Genomic DNA, 12,278 nt, shown 5'->3' with positions numbered 1-12,278 from the left:
TCGCCATTCAGAAGGTTTAGTCTATAGAGATTTTGTAATTAGTTCCCCCCAAAAAGTCTTCTTTATGGAGGTTATCGCTACTTAGAAGTATCCATTAGACTCATTAGAGGGAGGGAAGGTTTCACTTTAGTATGTATGTAATGGAGGATTCCGAAAGTGGTGTATAATAATTAATAATATATTAATATGTAATCGTAGTAATAACGACAATAGTACCTAATATTAATATTGCGTTGTTGTTATCGGTACTCACAGAACGACGATACACCAGTGTTAAGGAAATGTTACCCATGCATGCGTCACATGCAAGGCGACACCATATACGCAAGGGACTGCGTGCTTCTCAAGTCGGGTTCTCGTAAAAACGACTTGCCGTTCATCGCCAAAATCGCCAACCTGTGGGAAGATCCCGTCAACGGTAAGTTTATATACTCCGTTATTATTATTATTGTTTGAAGAAGAATATATTAATTTGCCTGGAAAATGGTGTGGTAGCCACTCGTAAGTACCTGACTCAACTTAATTGTAATAATATAATATCATTATAAAAATTACTCATATTTGAATAGTTTTTTTGTTTATTTATATTATTATGATTTTTTTTTGTGTGTGTATTTTATAAATGTATTACTTTTACAGTAATACTTAACCAAATTGACTGATCGTGTCTATTTATTTTTATTTTTTTACTTCATTATATGCGTAGTGAGAATTTCTTTATTGTTTTTAGATTTTAAATTACCAAAACACATTTATGTTATTTATGATCAATTTAAATTCATATATTTTAATGTTTATTTCATCATATACATTTATAAAACACATTCAAAATTGAATTATGAAGCATTAATATTATATTATTATTTGTCGCGTATAAAGAATTTCTCTCACTATATAAATATATTAGTACAGATCACGTTAGACGAACACTGGCAGTCGTAAGTCTATTAAAATCTCCGTAAATGTACAATTATTTTAGATTTGAGAGGAACGATGAATGTATTGATTTTTCAATGAAGTGGGTTTTTTTATTTTATTATTTGAAGACACTTTTCTTAGCAATAAAAATGCTCTGATCATCAACTTTGAGGGAGTCAGGAAGACCACTGATAACAAATCGGATATAAGTTTAAATACTTTCGTGATTCAGAAATACAATTTTCTCAGTTTTTTTTTTTTAAATAATGAAGAAAAACAAAATAAATATCACAATTTTTATTAATTTCAATTTCTTAGTAATCATAATTACCATAGTATTTGACCATTTTGGCAGCGTCTCCGCTTAAAATCGTTTTTTATGGTATACAATGATTTATCATTGAATTCAAATTTATTACCTCCATTACAGTAATCTACTCAATGACCAAATACACTTAATGAACAGCGAAACAACGAAACAGTTACCTGCTTAACAGCTTCTTTATATAATACGTTACTGATAAAAGATAAAAGGGGTATATTATGGATATACTTATAGTAATAAATACTGTAGACAGTGGTAACTTGTATAATACCACACCACGCGGCGATCAGCGGGTTAAATTAAATATAATTAAAATAATTCATAAAGAAGAAGTTTAAAAAAATACTCGCTCAAAAACAAAAAAAGTACTCACGCCCATCTGCTGCTATTATAATACTGTATATGAGGTCGAATCGCACTTACTTTAGGTAGTCGAAAATTACACTCGTATTAAAATTTCACTGATAGATTTGTAATTGTCGATATCATGATTATGTTAAATGAAACCTAAATCCAATTAATTAACACAAAGGGAAAATGCTTATCATTTTATTTTATTTTTTCATTGTGATTGGTTGTTTAATACCAGCTTCAACTATGCCTAATAAATGCATTTAGGCAGAAAAACTTTAATCCAAATGTCATCACATTTTTTAAAATTATTTTTTTTTATATATAATTATCTATTACGTCAAAACTTGAAAATAATGCAAGAATAAATTATATGAATTTATATATTTTATTATTTTGGATTGTATATTTTTAATTATTCAATGCGCGAATTAAGAAGTTTTATAAAAAAAAATCGACGGTGTGAAAACGAACGTGTAACTTGTGTAAAACGTATAATTTTCGTATAAAACCTTAATCGCGTCTATGCATTTACTATCTTAACAATTTATAAACTCAATGTCACGAGTCCGTAGAAAGTGTGTTCTGTATACATAATACTTTTCATAACGTAGTGGGTACCAACTACAAACTGCAAATACGTTTACCACGATATTACCTTCGATGACTTACCGAATAATAATCAATAAGACATTAACCCATAGGTACATTTTTAAGTAAAAATAATTAAAAATCGTTCTCCGGAACGCCGGAAAAGTATGAATACGTGCGTCTTGTATGATATTAATAATTATAAATATTACAATTTGAACATAATAATGACATAATATCTGGGTATTTAATATTTGGACTTCAATTACTTTCAAAATGCATTGCGATTCGTTGAATTCAACAAACATGTTGCCTGTTATACGTGATTGTTTTTCTGTGAATCTGGGTACTCGGCGAAAGTTTAATTTGACGAGTTATAGGAAATTAAAATATTTTAAAAATGGACAAAAAAACCCAATTTTATTTGAATATTAGATAATATATTATATTATAAAAAAAATAATTTATTTTACGAAATTCAACTAATATTCAATTGATTTAACACTGCTCAATAAAAATAATGAGCTTGGGTAACTTTTAATGCTACATTGCCAGTTGTTATTATAAATAAATAATAAATTAATAACTATAAGTTTAACTAATAAGTTTTAACCCAAGTGTAATAATTCGACAGTTTTTGTTTTGGGCATACTATTATCTATAAATAAATGCAAATCGACCAGCTTTTCTCTACCCCTCCTCTTTAAATTATATTGATCCTTTGAAAAAATGTGTTGCGTTTTTTTGGTGTTGTAACCCCCTTAACCTAACCTTATTTATGCAAAATATATATTAATTATAATATTATGCTTCAGATATCTAAAAAAAAATGTGGCCATATTTAATATTATAATTTATAACTATTTGAAGATTGATGACTACAATGGACATTAGTGTATAAAACCCCTGCAAGTTACATTTAAATTTAAAATTAAACACCCACCTTTCCGCTTTAAAAATCCTGGCTGCGCGCCCAGACAATAATATGTATACTTAACTCGTTTTAAATTTTAATCATTAACGGTGACGCGTGTTCACAGGAGAAATGATGATGTCGCTGCTGTGGTACTACAGGCCGGAGCACACAAAACAGGGACGGGTGAAGGAAGACATGCCCGACGAGCTGTTCGCGTCAAAGCACAGAGACGTCAACAGCGTGGCCTGCATCGACGATCGGTGTTATGTATTGACGTTCAACGAGTACTGCAGGTCCGTGTCTCGCCTATGTTGTATTATATTATACCGATAACATAATATTGTAATTATTTACTGAAATCATTCTCTCATAATATCCGAACCCAACGAATTGAAACTTATCGCGTACATAGTAGGTACCTAAGTAAACTTGACGTGTTTGCACGCGATAAAACAGTACCACAACTATCGGGGGTGCTACTTAGTTAGGGTCATGAAATCGTACTGGGCCAATCAGTTTGATTTTAATTAAACTTAATTATTACGAATTACTTAGGACAGCGGAATTAGAATACCTACTGGTCATCTTGATTTGGTAATATTTTTTTTAATCTATAATACATTAACATAATAAAGAACGTCCAGATCAGAAAATCATCATCATTTATTTTAAATTGGATTTTTAGTTTTTTTTTGAAAATCACTGAAAATACTGTATTACCGTTGATACCGTTCCTATTATCGACTTTAATTACTGTCAACTAGCATAATATATTTGTATCTGGTCCAACCGTGTATTTAATACTTATTACCTACTCAACCAAATCGATTATTTAAAATTTGTATTTGGCTGCGCTACGTACGTATAATATGCTTCTCCTCCACCCCTGTCGTTAAATACCTATAGTTTCAGCACTGAATTCTATGTGCCTTAACTTGATAAATTTTTAAAAAACATGACTAACTGATAACAAAAACCAATCCTGTATAATTATTATTATGATTATTATTTTTACTATTATGACTATTGACTAAAACGCCTATTGCGAGTATAGGGCAGCTGTGCCTGTTGTATCTACGTGTCACTGAGTCCAATTCGACAATTTTTATCATTAAAATTCCTCACCACCACTTTTATAATAATGTATTAACATTCCTAGTTTTCGAAATTTGTATATTTATTATGTAACATAAAACAGAAAAATCAAATTTTTCTGTACAATAATAATATAATGCAGGTCGCGACTTTTGCATCTATAATATGCACGAACTTGTGACGAGTATATTATTATTATAATGTTATAGTATTTGAATTCCGAAACAACACGCCACCGCCTTTGTAACTATATTATATGAAATATAATATATTATTTCAAACGTATCGCTAGTCGCTACCGCCCTACGTGCAGCAATATCGTTTCGATTTATTTAATAATATTATATGTACGGTAGAAATGTTATTATGATTGCATTATGGGTTGCTTTCTTGCCGCAGTATTGACCTAATAATAATGGTATACCTAATATACGACGACGTCATACGTCAATTCTGGTAATATCGATTTTCATTAACAACAACAATAATAAATGGTATGTTATATACATAATACATAATATTATGTTTTCGACTTACGTTTTATTTTATTCCTCGCAATATTCGCAGTATATACATTAAATATGCAGTGTTAGGTGAAAAATAATTTCATATTAATAGACAATTTAAGTTTAAAAATACTTATTAGATAAAATTATAATTTGTCAATATACTTAAAGATAATAAGGATTAAAATGATTTTAAAATAAATAAAATTTAACTAGATACGAAAAAAATTAGCTGATGAAATTAATTATACACCAAAAATGTAGTCCTAATTCACGATTGATTTTAATTACAGTTATTATAAAATATATTTTAAATCATTATTATAATATTATTGTATTGAACTAATATTATATTTAATAATTTCTATTGATGCATCCATCACATTTCAATATTAGGTGTATTATGAGGTTTTCTTCAATTTATATAGTTTGTCATCAGTAAAAATTTTGATGTGCAAACATCATATAATTCGTATACGTGTAACGTACGATGTCGGTATGTACATTGTTGTATAAGTGTTATTGAAAATGAAATAAAAAATCCGCAGACGTCATCGACGACTATATATATTATATACTCAACCACCAATGGCTTTGTCCATCTGCTCACAAACTTCGAAATATAATTGCGGTTTCGTTGAAAATGTTTACTTAAATATGATAATATTTTTTTTAATACACTAAATTGTGTATCAAATACGTTAATATTAATATTAAAGGGTCCTATCACTGGATAGCTTCCCTACTCGCTGTTTTCAGGTCTATACATCATTAATTACTTTACCCATTTATTTCTTGTGATTTTTTTATGTACAGATTGTAAGTGTTATTTTCATAAAAAATTAAAAAAAGTATTAATATAAATTAAATTTATATTTCGAAAAATTTTAGCTTCGATTTCAAATTCTAACCCGAACAGTTCGCGAAAATTAAATTCGACCATCCCTAAATAGTAAATACGTATATTATCATTTGTCGTTTATCGTTGTGGTGCCGGGTTTGTACTACGGTTATTATTATTGTTGTTGTCGTTTTCGTAGTCTACAATCTTCATTGTTTTCTTTATTATTATTATCAGAAATCCGCCTGGCGACTTTTGCACAGTATTTCATAGAATCGTACGTCAATTACGCTCGTGCCTTCACTGCTCCCGTTGATTTGGCGCGCACCCGCGTGACGTATGATAATTATTATAATATAGGACAAACAATTTTACTCTAATGATTCGGTATATACACTGTTAAAATGTGAAGTTATAATATTATAATTTTTTAGGAATATTTTAATGTAAATTACTACTTTAAGATTCCTTCTTTATTTGAGAAAATGTGATAATTTATAGGATATTCTTCTTTGATAAAATGATGGACAAATAAAAAAAATAAAATCTCCAATTATATTATAATAATTGATTCCATAAACATAATAAATTCTATATACCCTCCCGAAATAACTAAAAAAAACCTAGGAAATATGTAAATATTGGCAAACAAAATTTGTATAACTATAAGACTTCAGATAAGTGTGAAACAAATTCATATCTTACTAAAATAAAAGTATATATACTAATATACTAATACTCTCAAGCTCTTATGTGTGTAATTTAGAAGATATTTACAGAAAACGGCTTAACTTAGAAAAAACTTGATTTGGAGAAGCCGTTCACATGACAGCACATGGCTATATATAGGGTTTCAGATAAAAAGGATTATGTACGCAGAAAATAGATAGTCATGGTAGTGGTTTATTTTCAACCTATTGGGAGGATTTGGGGATTGTCAAGATTTGGTCGAGATACATTTTTTTGTTGGTTAGTCTACAACTAAACATATAATTATATTATAATAGTATAACGAATGCAAGATTGTATATATCTGTTTCTGTAGTATTATTTTTCATGTATCTTCGTGTATGTCTGGTTATGTTTGATTTGTGATATAAAATGGTGGTTTTACCAATTAATTAAAATTTATTAATTTTTTTGAAAATAGTTTTAGAATTAATTTAGTCTTAATGGATAATTTTTAGTACAAAATCTAGTTGTATCTGTATTCTGTATTGTAGTATTTTTAATGACTATAATTTCATCATTTCATCATCAAAACTAGAAGAATATACTTTTATAAAAAAAAATTAGTCTTCATACACAAATATCGAATGTGTGTGTATATATGTATAGAGAGTTGACCATTGCCAAAAAAAAAAAAATTCTCTAAAATTGACTTGCGAAGCAAAACAAGTGTGTGCAGCCAATATAATAAATACGTCGGCCAGCACATCGCGTTGACGCGTGTAACGAACACAATAATAATATAGTCGGTTTTTAATATATATATTATATACCTCATAATATGTCCGTGTTTACAATCGTTTACGGGTGGGTAGTACACACTAGCGCTTTATAATATTATAACCTCGCACGCGACATTGACAACGACAAAAAAATAATAATAATAATAAAATCACTACGCATCACTGCAGTGATGGTGTTAGCCGCCGGGTGACTGATTGAGAAGCAAATCGTTTTACGTCTAATCCGATTAATTGTTTTTTGATTTCGGTTTTCAACACCCTTCGTGAACCAAAAACGGTCATCAACTGCAGAAATACGACCTTTACGAGGGTGGACTTGGCTCGCCTCTCTGAACATTTTCGTATACGACTTATGTGTATTTATTATTATGCCGCAGGGTGTTGAGCGAGCTTAACACATCAGAATTGACTGAATTCATATAACAGCTCATATTATATAGAAAATTGAAAATGTCAGTCGAAATAAATTGTATTTATCCAGCCGCTGTTAACTCAACTGAATTCATATATTACATAATCATTAATCGGTATAGAAACTCAAATAAATATAAATAATTGAAAATAGTCAAAATAAAAAATATTCTAAATCAACGAAATTTACGCGTAGTGAGCTTTCACAGTTCAATATTTATCTAAAAACTACCATATTAGTCGTATATATTATAATCGGTCAATAACGACTCACATTATTTAGGTTATCCTTACCACAATAATTAACATACCTACAATATTAGTTGAGATAAATATTCTTATTTTCAATTGTGCCTCTTGTCGACATGAATTCAATAAAATAACAGGGCCGTTATTTCGGAATTTTGAGTGGAATGCCAAAAAGCATTAATAATCAAGCACAATCACAGTCTATCGCAAAATAGTTACTTTCAGATTTTAAATAATTATAAAATATTACGTTATTTTAATAATTGTTTGTTTTAACTTTAATACAAATTAAAACAAGAGAGAATATTATTTTAAAAATGATTAAGTAAAAGAAAATTCATTAAATAATTTTATATTAAAGTACTGTTTTAATAATATATATTATATAGCTGACTACCCGAGAAGAACTTTAAAAAATTATCACTTTTATCTTTAAAAATATCTATAACGGCCAAATTTCATTATTCGTGTTAGAAAAGCATCCATTGATTTCAATGATAAATCTATCTCAAGAGTAATATATTTATGGATTGCAAATGCACACACTTGCATCCCACAAATTACGTCCATATAGTATGTATAATATAATAAGCAAAACTTACAATATTTTTTTTTATACACGAGTTAGGTAAGTGCATATAGTATGTATAATACTATAATGTATACACAACAACCGTCTGCGAAAGTATCCACGCGTATTGTGCAATAATGTGTAGGTTACTCAATACTCGTAATGACATACACATAACACTACAATTCCCACCAAAATTCAAGTATGAAAAGGTCGCCTTTGGGTGGTTCTATAGGGAATTTAAAAGCGCATATTAATACGAACGTCTACGTCTACTCGAAACCGATCAACTGACACGATACATTTGTGTAATGAACAGTTTTCTTTGCTTATGATATGTATACAAGACGGGTTTTTATGCGTAACACACATGGTTTCTACAATATTGAAGTACCTACTTATTGAAACACTGTGGTGTTTACATTTGTATAAACAAGAATTCTATTTTTTTTCTCAGTCTTTTTCACCAATTTCAAACTACGCACGACAATTTAAGTGGAACACTGCAGCAGCAGATAGTAACCAATAATATTCTTATGATCATTTTTATTTAAATGCTGATTACATTATAATATTATACTAAGAGTTAAACGTGAAAATAGGAGTTAATCGGCAAAGATCACGGATCAAAAATCATGAGTTATTTACTCTTCATATTCGTCCCAACTGTAAAAATGCCAAAACAGAAGTGGAAAAATGATTTTAATTACGCAAAGCCTTGTATTATATTGCTTAATGTTAAAGTATAAATTATATTATTGATATTATGACAGATTTAACGATTTTATATGATCAGCATGATTGCTTGCACTATAAACATTTTTTTTAAACAAATTCATCTCGCCATCACGTCTACGAAAAGCCAAATGCTATCGTTTACGTAATCACGATTAAAACCTATTAAAAAAATATATATATATCTCAAAATACATTTTAGGCTTCCCTCGAAGATATTGTGTCACTGCCCCATTAAGTATTATTGTGACGATCGTGAACTGTGACAATATAATATATTAATTGTAATAATAAACTAACGATATTGTTTTCTGTTTTCGGTATGTTACAGGCACCGGAAGCACATGAAGTCGGTACAAGAGAATTTGGTGCTGTGCAAGGCGGTGGTACCGCCGTTACGCGAGGCCAACCCGCGAGCCAGACAGTTGCCCGCAGACGGCGCGCCGACAGATCTGATATTCTTCTGCCGCCGCGTGTACGATTGTCGGCAAAAACGGTTGCTGAAGAAGCCGACGCTCTGACCAAGACGTGTCCGCTGTCGCCGCCATCGTCGCCGCGTCTTCGTCCTCCTCGCCGTGCACTATCGCCGCTGCGGTTTTTCCATACTACCGTCGCGATTGTCGCGTTTATATTATTTATTATTATGATTATAATTACTATTATTACGACTATATAATAACGTTCGTTTCAATTGTATTCGCTCTTTTCTTAAATTATTATTATTATTATTATTTTATTGTCGGAACGTTGCAAAACGATAATACGCGATATTGTAATATTATCATGTCATACCTGTACGACATGTATGGACAAAAAATTAATTATTTTTTTTTGTTTTGTGTGCGGGGCCCGAAAAAAACCCTTCGGACGGGATCGTAGGCCTCGATACTAAAAACCGATAGCTATTATATTATATACATTATTATTTGCGCGCACCCCTTTCCCCGCAAACACTGTTGTGATGATTTGAGATATATTTTGTATTTTTGAAAGACAAATCATTTCAAAATTAAAAACTTCGACCAACAGGTGTTTACACAGCTGGTTTTATTCGTTATTGAAGAAATGACTATGTACTTAATCGTAACATTGACCGAAATGAATACTTTTTTATATCTAAATTTTATTTTATTTTTCGAAACTATTGTGAAAAATCATTTTTTATAAGAAGTCACATATACACACACACACACACACACACACTCGTTTGTCGTCTGCGCGCGCTATATAATATTATGTATAATAATAAGTATTATAGGTATAATATGATTAATATATATATGTGTTTAATTTATAATCGCCGCACGCTCCGCTCTACCACCTACCTCTTCTTTTATTCTCCTCGATTCTTATTATTTTTTACGGAAATTAGTTGATTTTATTTTTATTATTATTATTATTATTAGCATTAGCATTACTACTACTACTACTACTACTACTACTACTACTCATGATATGATTTTTCATCATACGATGTGCAGGATAATATAATATACCGATGATGATGTTGTTGATGGGCATTTCGGTTACTTGCGTGTGCATTTATTCAGCGGTCCGCTCGCGTGGAAACGGAATCGATATACCCTCCCGCCAAACACTCGTCCGCAACTCGCACCCTCGCCGTCACACATTATCTTCGCGTTATTTTTTTCTGCACTCGTAGACGACGCCGCACCAATATCTCGCTTTTCGATCGTTCCAATATAAGATATTCCTCAATTCACACACGTGCACATATATTATATATCTAGTCATCATTAATTGCTGAACATACGATATCAATAATAATAATATATATCCTCCGAGCTCACGTTATACCGTTATTGTTTTCATCCACTAATTATAATTATTATTGCTCGCTGGTGGTACGACCGATATTGTATTCGTACTATCGACTTCAAGCCACGCTTTCCGATCATCACCACCATCACCTCACCTAACCCTCTCACCCGCCGCCCATCAAACACACTCGCAATTAAGTATAACGAATCGACGAATATATATTATTATATACCAACTATATGTACCAATTGTGATTGGCCTGGTCGGTGGTATATTTATACATATTTTGTTTTTTACGCTTTTTTTTTAGTTTAGTCGCATAATTTCAATGTTTTTGCTTTATACAAATGTTTTGTTATAGATTAAAAAAAAAAAAAATTAAATAATATTATTATTATTATTATTATACTATATTATTGATTCCTAATAACCGAGTATAATATAATAAATGTTAGAAAAACGACAAACGATTAAATAATTTGATTAAGTGATTAAAATTTAATAAAATGGTATTAAAAAAATAATAATAAAAAAAAATATATATATAAACACTATATATGGGTATAAAATATTTTATTTTTAGATATTTATGATGTGTAAATGGACCAATTTTTCGTGTATAAACTTTTTTTCATCGTTCACATAGTTCCGAATGGACGCATGTAGCTTAAATATTATGTTTATTAGATAAAAGGTCATTTAGTTCGCAATAAATTTATGTAGTTATGATTTTTTTTCCAAGTGTAATATTTTGTGTTATTCTATAATTAATAGCAATTCAGTTACAAACACACACACGTAGTACATAATGTTATACATATATGTACTTAGAATGTTATAAATTGACATCCCTAAATAATATTGTTTGAATTAAGTCACATATGTATTGTATAATTTTGACATTCATTGAAACTATAATATAACACTGATATTATAAGAAATATATTGTATAATATGTGTATTTTTTTCAAACCAACCTACCAACCGTGCATGTTCTATATTTTAGTTTTGAGGAAAATATTTTTAACATCTATACTTATGGCTTATAATTTTATAAGCATACAGCATTAGAAATAAAATTAATATTCAAATTTTTGAAAGTTTGAATTTATAAAAAAAAGTATTATTAACCGTACTTGTTTACTAGTCTACCCGTATTGTTTTAGGATAACGCTACCCTCGTAGCAAGATATGAGTATTCAGAGTATTGTAAATTTTACAAGTTAAAAATGCTCATATCTAGTTTAAAATGTGAAAAAAAGCTTAAACTAAGAACATAAAATTAATTCTATATTGAACGCAAATTTGCTATGTTGTATATATTTTTAGGGCTGATACAACAAATGCAAAGATTGCATCCTTTCCAGTCGTTAAGTACTCAAAGAGTAACCATCATAATATGCAACAGTTATATTCCAGTTCATCAATATAAGATCTTAGGGAGGTAAGGAAATACGGCGGAAATCTCCTAGTTTTCTATACCCCAATTTTTTAAGATCTGCAACTGTTCTATAT

The 12,278-nt window shown here is 29.8% G+C and overlaps 1 protein-coding gene across 2 annotated transcripts in view; it reads left to right on the top strand.

Moving 5' to 3' along the window:
• Positions 1-11,706, top strand: part of LOC132923491 (uncharacterized) — a 118,994-nt gene extending 107,288 nt beyond the window's left edge. For both annotated transcript variants that reach the window (XM_060987526.1, XM_060987527.1), the window contains exons 7-9: positions 256-418; positions 3,226-3,394; positions 9,313-11,706. In XM_060987526.1, the coding sequence (XP_060843509.1) occupies positions 256-418; positions 3,226-3,394; positions 9,313-9,502 (522 nt within the window). In that variant the 3' untranslated portion in view covers positions 9,503-11,706. The remainder of the gene's footprint in view (positions 1-255; positions 419-3,225; positions 3,395-9,312) is intronic.
• The last annotated feature ends 572 nt before the right edge of the window (positions 11,707-12,278 follow it).

Source organism: Rhopalosiphum padi, chromosome 2, assembly GCF_020882245.1.
Source record: "Rhopalosiphum padi isolate XX-2018 chromosome 2, ASM2088224v1, whole genome shotgun sequence".
NCBI lineage: Eukaryota > Metazoa > Arthropoda > Insecta > Hemiptera > Aphididae > Rhopalosiphum > Rhopalosiphum padi.
Note: the sequence above shows the minus strand (reverse complement) of the source record. Positions and strands in the feature narration are given on the sequence as shown.